The sequence below is a fragment of the Esox lucius genome, chromosome 16 (genome assembly GCF_011004845.1).
Source record: "Esox lucius isolate fEsoLuc1 chromosome 16, fEsoLuc1.pri, whole genome shotgun sequence".
NCBI classification, from domain to species: domain Eukaryota; kingdom Metazoa; phylum Chordata; class Actinopteri; order Esociformes; family Esocidae; genus Esox; species Esox lucius.
The window spans coordinates 14,166,889-14,187,150 of record NC_047584.1 but is presented as its reverse complement, the minus strand read 5'-3'; the positions used below and the strand labels follow the sequence as shown (position 1 = coordinate 14,187,150).

Here is a 20,262-nt window from a genome sequence, read left to right as displayed (position 1 = left end):
AACTCGTTGTGTGTAGTTTAGCTGGAGTTCTAGGTTTGACTTGGTTCAATCCAAAAGAAACAAAGCAATGCTAATAAAAGGCCGGATAATATCTATATATCTACTTTTGCCCAGAGGTATTTTTTTCTGAAAACTCAATTCAAGTGTCTGGAAAATTGTTGTATGGGGCAATTGGCCTAACCACTTTTGGAAATACTATTCCTAATGTACATTAAGGATAGATATTTTGGGTGATTTTTATGCATTATTCATATAGGACAAAACATGTGAAATACAGAGCGTGTGTGCTGAAGTGGCAGTGAACAAGAATCAAACCCATGCTGCAAAGGTATATAGACAAATATATAGTCGACCTCTGGCTGTATGGACGAATGTTTTTCTCCCTTTGCCTGGTAAATCAAGAAAGAAGTTAATCTTGTCTAACATGTTCATGCTTCAAACATTAGGTTGTGGTCTCAAAGACTGCACAGATTTTTTGACACCATGGTGCATTATCCTTCTTGATAATGAGGTGAATTCTAGCCATCAAAGGAAGCAACAAGTGATCAACAATGTTCAGGTACACTGGCGTTTAGGCGTTGCTCAATTGGTGTTCATTTACACCATAGCAACCGACCTTTACCGTTGACGTGGGGAAGGATGGGCCCATGGACCGACCTTTAATGTTGACGTGAGGAAGGATGGACCCATGGGCCGACCTTTAACGTTGACGTGGGGAAGGATGGGCCCATGGGCCGACCTTTAACGTTGACGTGAGGAAGGATGGACCCATGGGCCAATCCTTTACCGTTGACGTGGGGAAGGATGGGCCCATGGACCGACCTTTACCGTTGACGTGGGGAAGGATGGGCCCATGGACCGACCTTTACCGTTGACGTGAGGAAGAATGGGCCCATGGACCGACCTTTACCGTTGACGTGGGGAAGGATGGGCCCATGGACCGACCTTTACCGTTGACGTGGGGAAGGATGGGCCCATGGACCGACCTTTACCGTTGACGTGGGGAAGGATGGGCCCATGGACCGACCTTTACCGTTGAAGTGAGGAAGAATGGGCCCATGGACCGACCGTTACCGTTGACATGAGGAAGGTTGGGCCCATGACTCATGAAATCCTTCAGCATGTAGCAACAGTTGTCAAGTGTTGGTGATCGTCTACCCGCTGGAACCAGCGGATAAGTGGAATTGGGTTTGGTAGCCTGCATTGACCAACAAGTTGTGTTCCAAGGTGCAGTTTGGCATTCATAACCCTGAACTGTTGTTGTTACTGCAGTTGTTTGTAGCACACCTGTTAGCTTGCATGATTCTTGCTATTTTGCTTTGACCTGCCACTGACTAGATGTTTTTTGTTTGTCGAACTATACTCTGTACACTCGAGTTGTGCCCTGTTATGAGTGAAAACTCCAGGAGGGCCTTTGTCTTACACAAACTATTATACCACACTCAAAGTTGCTTAGGTTACTGGTTTTAAACTGAATAGTGTGATGCCTGCCTAACTGCTTTAAGCTATGGCAACGATTTCGGTTAAGGTGATACAAAGGTTAAAATCCTGGTCATTAGTTACACATGCTAGTTGTTGCGTCTCCTTTCTTTCTACTTTTCTAACAGATATTTTCTGTCACATGAAACAGTCTGTTATTTTTGTGTGCTTTGAGAATAGGATTTTCACACCAGCTACGCATCTCAACATTTACGATCACCTTATTTAATTGCTGTGTGTATTACATGAAGGGACATTTTTTTTATTAACATCTTCAGCTTACTATTCAGATCTGTTGCATCAGCCTCATTGCTTTTGTATTTTATTTGATGTACACATTCTAAATTCATAGAACCAATCATTCCAGAACTGTCTGTGTTTTTTGATCTAACAGCAGATGTGATGTCCAACTAAACTTTCAGTTGGTAGGCGTATATGCTACTTCATATATCCACTTAAAAGGGTGCTGTCTGCCAGCATATCAACTAAATTTCATTCAGCGCCCTCCAGGATGCTTGCCCCCACTTGGAAAAATGTAAGCAAAAAAGTCAATGTAATACCTGAAAATGTCCATTAAAATATCAGCAGTATTAGTGGAATGATCGTGTCTCGTTGAACATTTGGTTGTACATGAAAGTCCCCATCAGAGTCATTAACACACAAGATCTTCTCAGAGCAATGGCTGGTGTGGGTTGGTTGGTGGGGCCAAGTGAATACCTTTCTTGATTGCTAAAACTATACAGACTTCTTTCAATTTCTGTTGAAATGGGAAAACAAGCACTGAATGTTGTAGTGAAGCAATCTAAATAGTTTCCCCCCCAAAAAAAAATCCAAGATATTTTTACAGATTTGTAAGCTTATAATAAATAATTATCAACCTGAACATAAATTATAGCTGAAATAAGGTGCTACAAATGTGTCGATAGATTAGGGTCTTATTGAATTTTTCTCATTTAAATGAACCGCAGCTCAGCAATATCTTCAAAATTGTTACATGTGCATTTAAACTTTTGTGTAATGTAAAATGTTAGGACTGTGCTGAGAAATAATTGTTACTTGCTAAAAAGCTTTTCCTCTCTTTACCAACAGTAACAATAGTTATTGAGCCAATCCATTCACATGATCATCAATCTGAAACCACCTTTAGTCTGAGAAGTCCAACCTTGCATACCAATCATGAGTTAAAAATACAAAAGAATAGACAAGATTGTAGCCAATTGAAACTGACAGGGCATTGCATCGCATTTCCCGAATGACCTGCTGCATGCCTGAACCTCATTTGGATGGGCATCGCTGTGTGTGAGACACAGTGAGGTCACTTTTAGCTATTACTTTCTATGTGTGATTTTGAAGGATCTTGGCAGTTTGAGTGGGATGATCATGTGAATATGTCATTTGTTTTACATTTAGAAATCCATTATGCTTCCGCTTATTCACTTTCTGCAATATGGGTTGAGGGGGTGAAAGTTGGCAGCACTACACAGTGACCGGGCTGACACAGGACATATGACATGACAATTACGTTAATGCATACTATTAATAGCAGAATGGTAACCACAAGAGGTGAGGTGGCACGATTTGTTATAAATTGTCTGGTTATCATTTACTTCATGAACTGGACTACCTTCTGCTGCAGTGTCCCTCCATGAGCAGTGTCCCCTTTGACACTTCATGGCCATTAAAATCCTATTTGCTAAAAAGAAAGTAGCCAAACTAAGTAAATGCGTGGCCACTGACAAGCAAATAATTTCAAAACGTGTACACCTGCCTGGTGGCTGCTTGTGTCTTTGTGCTCACTCATTTAAGGATAATACAATAATATACAATAACCTGACTCTGATGTGCTCTGCATATATTGGGGATATACACTCACCTAAAGGATTATTAGGAACACCTGTTCAATTTCTCATTAATGCAATTATCTAATCAACCAGTCACATGGCAGTTGCTTCAATGCATTTAGGGGTGTGGTCCTGGTCAAGACAATCTCCTGAACTCCAAACTGAAAGTCAGAATGAACGTCAGAACTGATCACAACATGGAGTGTAGACTTTGACTAATGCTTAAGCTTGCCTTAAAAAAAATATTGGGTGCTCAAACCCCAATATAGAAAACTAAATTTATTTCAAAATGTTCCTAATGTATACATTTTATACACTATAAAATGTTTTTCTGTGCCAGTTCATTTTTTATTTTATTTTTAAGTATATTGTAATTCCGAATAAGCTACCCGCCACTGCCAGACTATATGCATAAAGGGAATTTCTGAAGCCCACACTCGACCCTAAATCTGTGAAGAAAGAAAATGCTGCTGTAACATGCAGTTTGCGTAGCGCTGTTTAGATCAAGGCCTTCACACCGTTTGAGTGACAAAGAGGTGCAGGCTGGCAGCTGAAATGTGGCTTACTTTGAGAGGCACACTAAGGCCTAGTTCTCATATATTATTGCAAATAAAATTATAAACCTAGCATTGTCATTGCATATTCAACCCACCCACAACCCACACACCCTTTATCTATGTTTTAATTGAACATTAACCCCCCTGCACCAAGGATTAATCCATGGGGGAGATGATGAGTCAACCAGTGCATCACTACTAGGCAGGTAGACCTGTAGGAGCGAGCTCTCAATTTCTGGCAGCATGCTCCTGTGCAGTGCATGAGTATATTTTGTGTGGAATGTGATCCTCTGCCAGTGCCAGTCATAAACATAAACTATTCTGTTAATTTATATTCAATGGGAGGACGCTTTGACATTTTGCGGAACAGTAACGTCATGCAGTAAGTGACAAGTTTCACTTTGCCACACAATCACTGAGCAATAAGGAGAAACATATTACAGGCAGAGCCCAATGTTATTCCAGATTCAGTAAAGTGGTAGTAATTTATTATTAATATTTCAAGACTATATTAAAATTACACTTTTGGGTTGAATTCCATGTTTATGTCTGGATTCTGTGATTCCATCCACATTCACAGAAATTGTAGGGCCCTAAAACTGTTTGACTTTACTTTTATCATTGTGTCTTCTTGGCCTACATTTTCTGATTGTAATGCATAGCTCATGACCTTCATTTAAAATAAAGAACTGCCCACATACAATATGAAAATTATAGTTTTAATCATGTTTTGAGGCTACAGTCATGAAAAAGTGATTATTTTCTACGTTTGCACAAATTGATTTTTTTAGCTAAATTCCAACCAGAGGGTAACCCATTTTAAGAAATCACACACAAAAATATACTTTGAAACCATTTATGCAATTGAAATAAACAAATGCTATTTCCTCATGCAGAAAGTCACATAAAATTTCTAAAATTAGAATCAGGTGCACCAAAACTGGTGCAAATGATAAGAAAATCATTAGACAATAATGGTCTAGTCTTTAATTAAAAAACAAAAAGGCCCTCAGAAAGTTAATTGATGCCCATGAGTCTGTGAGGTGTTATAAATACATTTTCAAGCAACTTAAAATACATAATTCCGCTGTCTGATGGGTGATCTACAATTGGAGAAAATTCCAGACCACTGGCAATTCATGTAGGACAGGTTGTCCCATCTAATTCAAACCAAAAGGGTCTCATAGACGTCCCTAAGAAGGCCAGGGTAACATCAAGGTATGTGGCATCTCATGCCACAATCATTGTCAAAGTGCATGAGTCAATTGTCAAGAATGAGACTGCACAAACTTGGCCTTCATGAGAGGTCAGCAAGGTAAACGACTCTGCTACCAAAAATAGATAAAACTGATGTTTGCCTGACAACACCAGGGTAAATACCAAAACGTTTGTAACAATGTGCTCTGGACAGATGAGTCAAAAACGAAATACTGCCTTTGAACAGAAGAACCTCAACCATAAAGCGTGGAGGTGGTAGCATTACGGTTTGGTGCTGATAAACATTTATAAGAGAGTGATAGATGTTATTTCAGCCAAAAGGGGCTGTACCAGCTACTGAATCTAGGACTATACTTATTTCTGCACTATGACATTTTTGATAAGTGAAATATTTTAAAGGACATTGTCATTCTAGTTACCACTTCTTTGCACTCACTTGCTCGCATAAATGAGCATTTTGATGAGAAGAGCATAAGATGTTTAGGACTGTCAATAATCTACAGGCAGTGTGTGAAATTTAACACCCGCAAAGTGCCAAATGCGGGTAGATTTTACATTTAGTGAGTAAATCTGAGAAACCTATCCACCAAACTGGTGGGTAAAAGTTTGTATCCAATTTGATATACATTGATATCAAGAAAGTAGCCATCGTCTGAGTGACAACCCAAGGTTAGAAGCTATCTAACTGTCACAACTTGATAGCTGCAATGGATTTGCGTCACGCAGGCGACATGAGAGATTCAGCAGCAACAACAAGACCTCCAATTATTGTATTTTGCCTTCAAAATAAGTCTGTGAAATGTAGTGTGTATTATGTACATTTTCTAAGAAAAACTATGTGGGGTAAAATATAAATTAAACAAATTACTATTTAAATTGAATTGGTTAGAGCTTAAGTTAATGTAGAGAACCTTTCTAATATAAAAAAACTTTTGACGTTATTGTTGTTCATTTGCACGTACTCATTAGCTTTGGAGAAGGGATTTTGGAGAAGGCAGTTTTAGTAAATGGTTAATTTAGGGTACTTAGGTTATTAGGGAATTATGTTAAATATAGTCAAATAATGTTAAGAACGTTGACAAGGAAGAGAGACTGGCGTAAAGGGATTATGTTATTGCAATACATAAAAAACATGTTTGTAGCATCACTTAGAAAAAAAAAAAGTTTTGTGAGAATTGGAGGTTTGGAGATAAAGGAGTTTCAAGAGGCTGGCTACAATATGATGCTGTGGTGACTGAAGATTTTTCTCTGAAATAAATCGTTTGTATTCAACAATACCTTATTTTCTCAATGAAATGTACTGAACGTAATATATAGGTGACCCAAAAAAGGCAATTTATTATTTTGTCTGGTAGAAAATGTTTGGCTGGGGGATCTTTTCATCTAACAGTCCTCTTGGCAGGTGAGCCAAAAAGTACATTTCAGACACTATACAAGGGTCTTGTACAAAAGTTTTCATCCACCAACCTCTTTAACTTTTATCCCAGGTCCGTGAATGTATGTTTTCTGTTTTAAAATGAATATACACTGCTTTAAAAAATTGAGGAATCACACAGGATACCATTGGCTAGCACGTAGAGGTCTGTCCGACTATCCAAGGATTTGCCTCCCCATAAACCCTCCTAAGGCTATCACTCACCCACCTCCAAACTGGTCATGCTGGATGATGTTGCAGTCAGCATAACATTCACCACGGCATCTCCAGACTCTTTCATGTCTGTCAAGTGCTTACTGTGAACCCCCTTATATCGGTGAAGAGAACTGGCCGCCAATGGCGGACCTGCCAATTCTGGTGTTCTCTGGCGAATGCCAATCAAGCTGCACAGTGCTGGGCTGTGAGCACAGGTCCCCCTAGAGGAGCTCATGCCACCGTCATGGAGTCTGTTTCTGACAGTTTGGTCAGAACCTTGTACACCAGTAACACGCTGGAGGTCATTTTGTAGGGAACTGATCCTTCAGTTCCTCCTTGCACAAAGGAGCAGATACCAGTCCGGCTGTAGGGTTGATGCCCCTCTACAGCCCTTCCCAGTTCTCCTCGTGTTACGGCCCATTTCATGGTATCTCTTCCATGCCCTTGGGACTGTACTGGGAGACTCAGCAAACATTGGGACGGCACGTATGGATGTGCCATCCTGGAGGAGCTGGACTACCTATGCAACCGGAATGGGCTGCAGGTACTTCATGCTGCCAGTAGTGACAATGACACTAGCAAAACTAGAGAAGAACCATTCAGGAGGGAGAAGGAGAGAGCAATTGTCTGTGACCACCACCCGCAAAACCATTCACATTTTTGGGGTTGTCTTGCTGCTTATGCTTCCTAACTGGACAGAATGATATCCCTGAAGTTTAATTGACTTTGTGTTATACTGTGACGATTGTGTTCCCTTTTTCTAGCAGCGTAGATGTCTGTCATCACGTCTGATGGGGAAAGACAAAATTACTTTGCCGGTAATGGCTCACGTAGACGTGTTGCTGATCTGGACAACGTTAGAGTCCGTTATTCTGGAAACGTGACACGATCACAATTCAGATCTTATTATTCCTCGTATCTGACATTTTGTGTTGGATATGGCCAACCTTGAATCTCACTCGGATGGTTATTGACAATATTACAAAAAACGGACAACTTCTGGGCTCGTACAGGAATTTCACATATACGGTTTGGCTCCGATATACAGATCGGGATCTGACAAAGACATCTTGTATCTATTATAAAATGCTTACAATTTTAATGATTAAGAAATTAAGTATACCTAAATGAAGCATATCAAGTCTCCTGTTCGGTGGAAAAGTGTTGCTCATTTTCCCCATTATTGAATTTTTAAATGTTATCGAATCACCATCCATCCATCTTCTTCCGCTTATTCGGGGCCGTGTCGCGGCCAATGCTAGAACAATGTTTTAACATTTTTAAATGTTACCGAATCACAATGGCCCTCATTTATCAAAAGTGCGTACACCAAATTTCCAGCGTACACCTGGCGTACACCCAAAACCATGGTGACTTTGAGATTTATCAATATGGACGTTGGCGTACGGCACTCTCAAATCCTACGCCAGCTCAGGAGGTGGTGTACGCACGTTTTGAGAAAAAAAAATCCTAACGCACTGACAAACTAAAATATATGATATATTATAACCCACTGTAAAAAAAAAAACTTCAGTGTTTAATTTGTGTGACTTTACCAAAGCATTTGATTTATATGTATTCCTTCAGATGTGAGCCTGTGCGCTTTACATGACGTTTCAGGGTTAGGCCCGGCAGTTGTGCATGGATTGGGTTCAGTAATAAAAGGCTTTTAATGACCAAAATATAATTCAGACTGACAAAATAATAAAAATGACATTCTTCTTCTTTTAAATAATAATAATAGAAATAATAATAATAATGACATTCTTCTTCTAAATAACAATAAACGTCATTAATAATAAATATCATAAAAAGACGAATATTACAAATTGTCATGCAATTATTAATGTGAATGAATGGTACTCCACATCACATCATCATCTTTTATTCCGCTTTTTAAACTGCCAAATGAAACAATTTTATTTCTTTCTACCTCCCTGGTGATCGTCTCAATCTCCACGTCAGAGAAGTTTCTCTTTTTTTGCCGTCTTCCGTGTGTCCATGGCGTAAAATGAAAGCGTGGGGGAAGTGGAGACTTGAATATATAGGGGCGTGTTATTCCAATGACGGTCGTTTTCAGCCGCAGCATTTATCAAAGGCAGGTATTGCGTACACCTGGATTTTAAAGGTACGCACAGCTTCATAAATCAGGCGGTGAGAGGAGTGTAAGCAAAATCTTACGCCAACATATACACCCGTTTTTACACAAGAATGATAAATGAGGGCCAATGTGTGAAGTATTTTTATTCCTGCTGGGAAAGAAGAGGAAACAGAGCGTGTACTTTTTTTGATAAAGAAAAAGGCACCATCAAATTTGATGCATTGGCAGGCATTGAGACATTTCCATTTGAATAATTTTAAGTTTTATGATGTACTTTACTGTTTACCCAATCGTGGATTTAGCAGCTTACAAAGCATTTGATTAGTGGGGTGCCATGTAGATTGTGCAGCTTGCACCAATGCAACTTATCACAAATGTAACTCGCAAATCAAAGTTCCCAAAATGCAGCTTAATTTGGTTTGGAGCTCCGTAAATCAGATGGGTGACCGTTTGCCTTTAATGCGATGCAATAGAAGTTTCAGGTTGAACTTAATGCATTAAATGCATTTTTTTCTTCTACCAACTGTAGAATAACTAAAGCGTTGCTACATTACCTGATTAGGAGTACACAGCAATTTTAGTTGATGCAAGCGCTCTTCACAAGAGTAGTCATTAGGAAACATGCTTAGTATCCTAGTGCTAAAGTTGCCCAACAAGATCTCTCTGGTTTGTTCTTTTTCTCTGCCAACACCTCCTTTCTGCTGCTGCCTCCCATTGGAAATGACAGCTTGTGGGCTGTCTTGATTTAGTTATGAGAATCTTTGATTTAACTGCCTGCAGACTTGTATCATCTTCCCCTTGATCGCATCCCTCTGTGACAAAGAGAAATACAAATTATTTTGTATTTTTCATGTTGAGCCCTATAAATCCATCTGAGAACATCTTAGTGAGATGGAACTGCTATAGCTGTATTTGCTACTGTTCATATGTGCTATTCCAAGCTTTAAGATGCTATCATGCATCTTTTATTTTGTCTTCATGGTTCCAAAATGTGACTTGCCACTCCTTTTGCATATGATTTCCTGTTTCAGTTATTTTCACACTGCAATTTGAAGTGACTCAAATTCAGTCTTTACCCCATATCCTATTCCAATCAGATATGTTTCTTACAGTCTGAACAGGTAAACATTTTATGAAATTGTATATACACTCACCTAAAGGATTATTAGGAACACCTGTTCAATTTCTCATTATCTAATCAACCAATCACATGGCAGTTGCTTCAATGCATTTAGGGGTGTGGTCCTGGTCAAGACAATCTCCTGAACTCCAAACTGAATGTCAGAATGGGAAAGAAAGGTGATTTAAGCAATTTTGAGCACGGCACGGTTGCGTAAACAGAATGAGAACATGGATCCATCATGCCTTGTTACCACTGTGCAGGCTGGTGGTGGTGGTGTAATGGTGTGGGGGATGTTTTCTTGGCACACTTTAGGCCCCTTAGTGCCAACTGGGCATTGTTTAAATGCCACGGCCTACCTGAGCATGGTTTCTGAGCATGTCCATCCCTTTATGACCACCATGTACCCATCCTCTGATGGCTACTTCCAGCAGGATAATGCACCATGTCACAAAGCTCGAATCATTTCAAATTGGTTTCTTGAACATGACAATGAGTTCACTGTACTGAAATGGCCCCCACAGTCACCAGATCTGAACCCAATAGAGCATCTTTGGGATGTGGTGGAACAGGAGCTTCGTGCCCTGGATGTGCATCCCACAAATCTCCATCAACTGCAATATGCTATCCTATCAATATGGGCCAACATTTCTAAAGAATGTTTTCAGCACCTTGTTGAATCAATGCCATGTAGAATTAGGGCAGTTCTGAAGGCGAAAGGGGGTCAAACACAGTATTAGTATGGTGTTCCTAATAATCCTTTTAGGTGAGTGTATATCAAGGCACATTCCAAACCACATTCGTATGTGGTACTTAATCTGATATAAATCTGCTATGAATATATTGTTCATATATTGTTCGTTCATCCATTATCCTCTAACGCATCAATGTTAGCCCCAACCTCACTATCTGAACTCAGAAACACCAGAGTTTGTCACTTGTAAACATCGTTTGAACCGTCAATACTCCAAATATTCCTGAAAATAAAACCCATTTGAGCATTAAGATTTGCAGTGTAAACAAACCGTACATGTAAATGCAGTGCCATAATGTATATTAATCTGGAGAACTAGGGCTTTCAGGTAGTGTACAGCAATTGATGTTGCTCCATTTCACACTGCTACACAGATCACAGTGTCAGTCGGAATTGCTCCGGAACCGCTGCAAGGTCCCCTGTCATAAGACATATCGTCAGAGAGGTTAATCTAGTGAAAATGTATTATATGTACCTTGTTTTTAAATGATCAAATAAACTGAACTATAAAGTGATCTGGTAGAGAGAACTAATAAAAAATGCACTGGGGGAATATTACCATCTTGTTGCCACTGGTGATCTCATAAGGTATTGGCCAGCGGAGGGCTTGATTAAAAAAGGGGGATGGGAGGTAAATTAACTAACCCTTTGCAGGAGCAACGAAATATGAGTAAGCCCTATTTTGGGACAGTTACACCACTGGCCAAAACAATGGCATTAAATCATAAGTTTGTGATGAGTCACTCAGTGTATACAGCCTAAACTACCACCACAGTACCAGCATTACACTACTACCAATTATACCACTACAACTAGGCCTAATTAGGGATGATATAGTTTTTTGTTAGTGGATAATCTATAGGTATATCTGTCTGGTTTGGGATATTAAGGCAATAAGGCAAGAGAGGGTGTGGGCTTCGGCTTTTTCTTAAGCTTGATGCATCATAAATACAGCCCTGGTCGATATTAACAATCACATTATCGCGATAAGTGGACCCAACTACCTCAATTACAGTATACATCGCAATAATGTTTTGTTAAAGAAGGCCTGACTACAATTGTGCCATATTCCAATGCAGTTAAGTCATTCTGCTAATTAAATGAGTGTAATTAACATTAAGAAGTACCTCTAACGATATATATTGTTATCAAGGTAATTGATAAAACAACAATTTTCTGTTTCTGATTTTGTATGTTACCGCTCAGTATAATCCAATATAAATTCAGTTAGACATTGTCTTCAGACCTCCTTTTCACATGGGGTACATGTCAGGGAAGTGTCCCACCTTACCTCAAATGGTAATGTGTTACTATTGAGATTTTTTCCTATTTATGAATCTCTGGGGCAAATCTGTCAAGTCTCATCTCAATAAAACTACCATAGTATGGAAACACTTTTGTCAATATTCCACAAACCCCCTGAGTTCATATTGCTTTTATTAATTTGTTACCGAGCAATAAGAAAACAATGTTTTATAATCATAGTGTACATTCTATTGTACCATGGTTTTCAGCCATTTAAACCATAACGTTTATGTAAATTGAGTGTTTGGAGTCCTGGCTGCTGTTTGGCTGATTTCCTTGTTATGTGACACATTATACCACGAGTATGAGTAATTGCGTTGGTAGCCTCTTAAACCATGCCTAGAATGTTGCTGGGCCTGGGAAATACCAATAGGATTTTTGTTCCCAAGGGGTGGGAAAAATGTTAATGTTAAAACACGTTAACCCAATCAAATGTATTGCTTGGGAGGGGCTTATACAGGTGCTCACAAGAATAATGTGAGCACCTGTTTAGCCAACTACCGTAGGGCAACAGTAGTTGGCTAAGTGAAGATGGCAGCAAAATAAAAACCCATCAAGTCTGTGGATGCATGTCGCATTTTTGGTGAACCGTTTCAGTCTTCGGGAAACAAACAATCTTTTCCGAGATAAATCGGCGTTACTGCGACCGGACTACACACTCACGTTAGAAGATAAAAGAGGACCGGTAATGCTGAATGATGGGTTTTCTGAAGCAGTATGTGGCGCATCTTGCAATTGTCTGCCATAATATAAAAGTGGATGGTGTAGAAGGAACCAGCGCTTTTGTGAGGGGACTAGGCTAATTCTAAACTTAACGAAAAGACGCGAAGATTTTGGCCTAACGAACTTTCGCGTCCTCATTTTGATCTGTGTATGCTGCTGCGATTCTTTTGTGTTCAGAACACGAACCTGGTCATCGATTATTGAAATCAGAGGAGTAACCACTAGTATAATTGACCTGTCCGTTTTCAATTTCAATGAATTGCAGACTCGGCCATGCTTGATAAATTAAACTTTTACCATAGCCTGTATAGGAAGGCATCTTTTTTTTCAGAACAGCATTTTAGCAGAGCAGTTGTAATTGCTTTATTGACTCGATCTTATGAATAGAGCACAGTTCTTCCAAAACAGAATTGTTTTTCCTCCATAATTTCTAATTATGTTACTAAAAAAAAACACTTTAAGGAAATGTGTTCCATCCAATAAAAACCTTGAGGCAACTTATTTTAATAGGCAAGTTTCCAGACCTCCAAGGAGGCCAGACAAGTTTGGAGGTGTGGCCTCATAAGACTAATGTGTTGGTAACCAATTTGTAATAGCAGTTAAGGCATCTTAGGTTTGCTTTGGGTTTGTGGTATATTGCCAATATATCATGGCTAAGCACTCTGTCCAGAATCATTTAAGATCTAGCTATCTAGTGGTATACACAACCCTGCGCCCTATTGCTTAAATATTCTCTTAAGTAACTACTTAAGTAGGCTGGAAAAAATGTCACAGGCGTTTTTGTAATGAATGTGATTGTGTTACATTTGACTTGTTTTTCAGGTTGGAAAATATGGGACATTGGCTGCTGTAATCCATTATCCACTCTGGGGTGATGTCATGCTTACGGGACATGCAACAATGACTTCTAAGGTGGCTGCAGCGGCAGTTAGTATCAGCCAGAGCTTACTTCATCACCAGTGATGACCAGATCCATCCAGCTTTTTCCAGTAACAGCTTATGTGAACTGAAAGTGAAACGTCTCCGTTGTCCCCAGGTCCCCCCACAGGCACCATGGCCTCCTTACAATGACATTGATGAAAATGGTGTTTTATACATGACTACTTTAAACAGGATGGAGGCCCAAAGCCTCAAACGTCTGGTTCCACAGTGAACCTTACCCACAGAAAAAGACAGTTGATGGTGGGATTGGCAGTAGGCAGTTCCACCAGTGAAGCTGTTGTAGCGCATCATCACGGTTGGTCAGTTCCTTCCTGAGACCCCAGGATGACGCGCGCTATTCTGAGCTATCTGACAGACTTGTGATACCTGACATAAGGAGTGGACAATGAACAGAACAAAGAAGTATGAGGGTTTGTGTGGTGAAGGGAAGCCGCCCCCGACTGAAGTCCCCATAGGTTGGCAGCGAAGGATCACCCACAGCGGGGTTGTCTACATTAGGTAAGGCCTGCTTATATCTGTATTTAAACTACACTGTGATCCCTTATCTCCCCAATCATAACTTAGGCTAATGACTTATTTCCTTCTACAGAAAAATTCTCTAATTTCATTCTGCCCAGTGGACTCCATAGATATACTGTATATTTGCCCACTATACTATTTCACTGTATTCTCATAGTTGCTGCTTTTTCATATGTCTTTTACCGTAATAAGACTGACTGCAATAAAGCCGTAGTCTCTGACCTTTATTGAAAAGCCGAAAAAGTCCTTGCTATGCGTTTTCTGTCAGTGGGTTCTAGTGAAGGGAAGTGTTTCAATGCCAGATGTAGTCAAGCATAACCGTCCAGAAAGTATAATATAAACTCCCCTCCTGTTCATATGAAGCATATCCCCTCCGGTGGGCAGATCTGGACTACATGGCCTTGGGGGAAGCCTGTTTGAGAACAGTGTCTTATACAGAGAGAAATGTGTCCTCTGAAAAATGGTAAAAAGCTGTCAGCTCCATGTTTTATGGTGCCATAATTTCACCCACCATACACTTTTCTCCCCTTTACCTTCATTGGGATTTTTTTAAGCGTTCTCATAAAATAATACATGCATCTCTGAAGCCAAGCCTTTTAAGCAGATTGTACTCTTGCCATTATGATGGTGAGTATTTGTCATGGCAAATTAAAATATTTTGGGTGATTTGTGCCCTGCTACTGATTGATTATTTTATCCAGGCCATTTTATATATTTGCGAATTCTAGGCAGTTTAAAAAATTAATAAAAATGTAGTTACAGCGTCTATCCAAGAAAAACAGGCTTTGGAAGGTCTGATCATCTGTGCAGTGCAACTGAAAAAGACCAGCCGGAACAAGGGCATACATCTCCAGGTTATGTCTGTGCTCCTCTTTTTCCATAGTCCCAGTGGCTCAGTGCTAGCCTGTCTGGAACAGGTTAAGAGCTACCTGCTGACCGATGGCACCTGCAAGTGTGGCCTGGAGTGTCCTCTGATCATTCAAAAGGTGAGCCAGTCTGGATGCATTTGTGTGTGATGCCGCCAATCCTGTCAAATGAAGCAATATGCATATCTTCCTGTACACTTCTTACTGTAGCCAAGGGTGAAAAAGAAACACAGGCCTATGTTGATTAGTTTGAACACATCTTTCACCCCCCTCAGATATTCAACTTTGACTCCGGGGTGGTTGTCAAGCAGAGGACGGCTGAAGATGCCCGAGCTGACGCCGATGTCACCAAGCTGTGTATCCACAAGAGGAAGATCATCGCCGTGGCAACCTTGCACAGGAGCATGGAGTCACCACACCCTCCGCTGGCTCTCAGCAGTCAGGGTGGGGGCCTTGGTATGTGGACACTTTCTCAATTTCAAATACAAACAATTCCCCTTGCAAAGTCCATCATGTCAGGAATTACCTATGATTATATTCCTGAGCAATTCGATGGCTTTACACTTCACTGGGTGTCACTTGATATAATGACATGACAATGTGCATATTCAGCAAGTTTAAGTTTTTTTCTGTGGCATAGAAAAATTTAAGGAAAGACAGTATCATTCTGACAGATTGAGACCATCTCTATCAGAAATGCACTTCTACTGCACATGGTTGCTGCATGTTTTGCACTGTCAGCATTGTGTTATAAATGAGAGCAAAACATCTGACACTGTCTGAGGAGCCTGCATACACATCCGCTGCATTCTGTTTTCATAACTGTTAGTTAACCTGCTATTTCCCACGGTTCCTCTGAATATAGGGTGCTGTTTTGGTGTATTTATTTCTTGTCAAGGTCAAAATGGAATGAAATTAATTACATCTCAATTCTCACCGGATATATTTTTTTACTGATACAAGCTTACTATTTGCTTCGCAGGCACGGTGCCTATGGGTCCATTGAGTAATCAAGCATTAAGGAACAATATGCATGATGGTCCACCCAAATCTGTGGCTCTTGATGGCAAGAATCTCTATAAGATGGGAATGTTGGTTTCCGGTCAAAGGTACTACAACCATGAACTGGGTTCTCCCCCTCAGAGGGACCTGTATTACAGCAGGACAAGGCTCGGGGCCAGCGATCACAGTAGGCAACAGAGGTCCCCTTATTGCAGCCGCAGTGTCCTACTCAGCCCCTCTTCATCCACCTCATGTGGTGCCCAGCATTATGGTGATGGGACTCCTTCCCCAAGGACTGAACCTCTGGGGAGTCCGGAGCCCAACATGCTTGGTTTTCATGGCGCTTGCAGCCCAGGATCTGCTCATATGAACGGTGATCATTTCACCCCTCTCTCACCACCCAGTATCTTGTTGCATGGTTCGCCATCAACCACCCAGCCCTCGTGTACTTTGGCGGTAAGGTCTAATATACCCAGTTCCCCTATAGTCAATGAAAAAAGCCCCATTATGCAGAATCCTACCTGCAATTTCCCACGCAGTGACTTTCCACATAAGCCTCAACCTGCATGCCACCCACAGTCACACTTGTCCCTTTCACAACTTCCTCCATGCGTACTGCAGAAGAAGCAGGTAACCTCTGAAAAGGACCCTCTTGGTATCCTGGACCCCATTCCGAGCATGGGTCAAAGCCAGGTTCCCTTACTGCAAAAGTCTGGCCTCCAACACAATGCCCAATCTCAGGTACCACCAATGAATGTAAACATTCCCCCTGCCAGTGTCCCTTTGCCCAGCAACCTACCCTTGCCGACTGGAAAGTCTGGACCAGTTGGGCATGGCCAGAGGGTCCAGCACCACCAAACTCCCTCATCTGTCTCATCCTCACCTATCATGTCCCCAGTACATATAGCTGGGCCTAGCCTTGCCAGAGTGGAGTCACCCCACCGCTCACGTTGCTCTTCCGGCTCTTCTGAACATGGTAGCTTTGCTCACCCGACAGGGCTCCAGGTTCCTTGTGGCAGTTCAAAGCCATTTCCCAGGTCCCCTCGGGCCTCCTTGGGGTCCCCTCGGGCCTCCTTGGGGTCCCCTCGACCTGCAATGCCGCCAAGTTCTGCATTTAAAATGGACAAACTCCATCACTTGAACGATCCCCCTAACCACCTGTCTGGGGGATTGAACAGTATTCTAAACAGGCATCCCAACTCCATGTGCCCTCCAGCTCCTGGGTCTGATGGTGTTCTTCAAAGGAATCACTCAGTTGGAATGCCCCTTAACCAGATACTGGATCAGCAGAATCCTGCTTCCTTCCCAGCCAGCAGTCTGCTGTCAGCGGCAGCCAAAGCACAGCTAGTAAATCAAAACAAACATCCAGACAGCACAGTGGGTGTTGGCACAGAGGCCCGCAGTGGCAGCAGTTTGGGACACCCTGGGCTGGTTGGTGGAGGCAGAGGTGGGAACGTAGAAGGACACAGCACTTTAAACCAGAGATATATACCTAATCCTGGGCCGTTGGCTAGCGAGGGTCAAAGTGGAAGAGCGGCACTAAGGGACAAACTCATGGGTATGGCTCAACAGAGAGAGGCAAATCGTAAGCGGAAATTGTCCAATGACAGCAACGCTGGTGGCATCAACAATGACAGGGCTTTTGATGTGCTCAAGCATCCATTGGGTGGCTCTGGACCTGGCACTAGTTCCTCTAACTTTCCAGAGCCTTTAAGGAGAATGTTGCAGCAGGGTGGTTTGCCCCAAAACACTTCAATGGCCCAACTGCTCCAGTCAATGAGTCACCAGAATGCCTGCAATGGGCCAAACCACATAGGCAACCCTGGCAAATCTGCCTTCTTGGATGAAGGCTTGCCTCAGTTGTCGACTTTGCAGCAGAACGTGCATGGTCTTCAAATTCAGAGTAGAGCAGAAGTCCCGGGCTTCCAGAACATGAACATTGAAGGACATAATTCCAACATGGAGCAGTTCATCGGGCCAGTGAACCAAATTCAGGACTCTGACTTAGCTGGAAACTTTGGGGTGCTAGGTTACGGTGGACAACATGCAACTATGGGGTCGATGCATGGCAATCCAAACCCTCACCAGCAGCAGTTTGGACATTATCAGAAGCCATCACAGGGACAAGGAAACCCTCACTTCAGAGGGAGGCCAGGATTGCCTCCCATGATATCCAATGGCAGTGTCCAAACCCTCTCTGAGTCAGGTAAGCATCTGTTTTTAAATGTCTATTTTGTTGACTGTTGTATGTCCTCTGAGCCTACATGTAACACAAATCATAAATGTATATTGTGCTTAAGTCAGTGGTCTCCATTAATACTTGTTTTTGTTGCAATAACGACAGCCAGTGTTTCCCTTAAATGTACACGCCAAAAAGAATATATATATATATATATATTTTTTTTTTTTTTTTGCTAGAGTAAAATATTTTCTGTGAAAATTAAACAAAACCAGACCAAGTATGTAGAAAGAAATAATCTAAACAGTATATTTTGGAATAAAATCATCTTTGAGAGCTAACAACCACCAAAATAAAACTAGACACTAGAAGTATTCCTGAAAGGTCATGACATAAGACTCATTTTTATAATGCCTTTATAATGTTAGTGTCACTCACTCTGAAAACTTGGCATAGCCTAACTTATGGCAATGAGTCGATTTCAAAGACATTTGCATTAAAACTGCAAATTGCCTTCCTGTAGCCAATAATAGCCAAGAAGGTGGAACACTGACTGCAGTTTGTGTTGTGCCCCATTGTGGCAAACTCATAGTTTCTTCGAGTCCTTAATTAATCCTTAAAAAATTATTTATTACAAGCTAATTTATTAGTGATCACAAGATGATCCATCTACATATTTAACCTACCATTGCGTATTAGTCTGCTTCCTTATAAATATGAATGGCGGTCTTTTTGTAAATAACTCTTTGTTCTTGTCATTCAATTCAGTCTCATGTTGTTGCCATCTTTGTCGCTTGTGCTTTTTCAGACTCTTTTGACAAAGAGCTGCAAAACCTTTTCTGTTGTACAGCCAAATAAAAGTGAACTATTTAAAGCTAGTGTGCAACACCTTTAAGGCAAAATTCTGTACAAATGGGCAGATAATTTTGTTTCTCATATCAGACCTTATTGTTCCTGCTTTTTTGTTATAATTTATTCAACCCATTTTCAGAAAAATTTAATTCATATTTTCAACAATACTTTGACCTCACTCACGACTTGCCATTTTGATGTTATGATCATATGTGTCTTTATATACAGTCTTTAGTGTAGCCTAATTAATTCGGTAAGAGGACCAGATACTCAAGTCAAAGTATTATGCTAGGGATTCTTCTACTGTAAACATTAGGCTTAGTTGCTATCTACTTTATTGTTGTTAATCAGCCGTTAGTCAGTGAGTGGAGAAGCCACAGTCTTTTGGATGCGCGTACTTTGCATTGTTCAACTTATGTCCTCTATGGTCTGTGGCCAGGCCTCCGTGTAGCCATGGGAGGCAGTCTGTAACAGAGCGCCCAAGAAACCCTTGCCACTGGTTTGTGTATAAGACTGCTGTATGCGTCTGTTTGGCAAATGTTGCTGTTCCTGTGTCCTCGGGCTAGCCTTTAGTAATCTATGTTCTCGCTCTTAGTGTGAAAGATGGGAGAGTGAAGAATGGGGTGGTGGGATTTTTTGTATCTATAGATTGATTGATTGGTTGATTCATTATTATGTGAAGTTGACTCCTGATGTGTGCAACAGCTTGGGAATGTTGTGAATGCAAATGGCTGGCAGCGATATAAGAACAATATATACGTTTTAATTGGGACTGGGCTGCATCCCACTTGAAGGGAGTTTCCTTCGATATGCACATCTCAGGAGTCTAATGATTCTACACATTTGGATCTTTAGAATCTGATAATTACAGTCGATGGATCTTTGTTGCACTTTCAGGGTAATGTCAAAACACCCAAGCTAGCAGCCACAGTAGAGAGTGCTTGGACAGCCAGTGCCCTTACAGTAAGGGATCTGCCACACATCCATAAACATGGGATGCATTTCTGTTTCGATACAGGAGCTCCACACAAATGATCACATTCGTGTCCAAATGATTCACTTCGTGTCCAAGCTCTGTGGATTCAGCAAATGTCCTCCGAAACCGTCAGTTAGCGGATCATGGTGGCTACTGGCTACTTTGTTGAGGTTTGTCATCTGTTTTTGTTAAATGAAC

At 41.1% G+C, this 20,262-nt stretch overlaps 1 protein-coding gene across 3 annotated transcripts in view; it reads left to right on the top strand.

Moving 5' to 3' along the window:
• LOC105016247 (methyl-CpG-binding domain protein 5) overlaps positions 1–20,262 on the top strand; it is a 37,188-nt gene that overhangs the window by 5,793 nt on the left and 11,133 nt on the right. For 2 of the 3 annotated variants that reach the window (XM_010879943.3, XM_010879942.3), the window contains 4 exons: positions 13,551–14,168; positions 15,073–15,175; positions 15,331–15,511; positions 16,038–18,263. In XM_010879943.3, coding sequence (XP_010878245.2) covers positions 14,056–14,168; positions 15,073–15,175; positions 15,331–15,511; positions 16,038–18,263 — 2,623 coding nt within the window. In that variant the 5' untranslated portion in view covers positions 13,551–14,055. Of the gene's footprint in view, positions 1–12,017; positions 12,691–13,550; positions 14,169–15,072; positions 15,176–15,330; positions 15,512–16,037; positions 18,264–20,262 lie in introns of those variants that run through there. The other variant, XM_020055019.3, reaches the window with a different exon arrangement.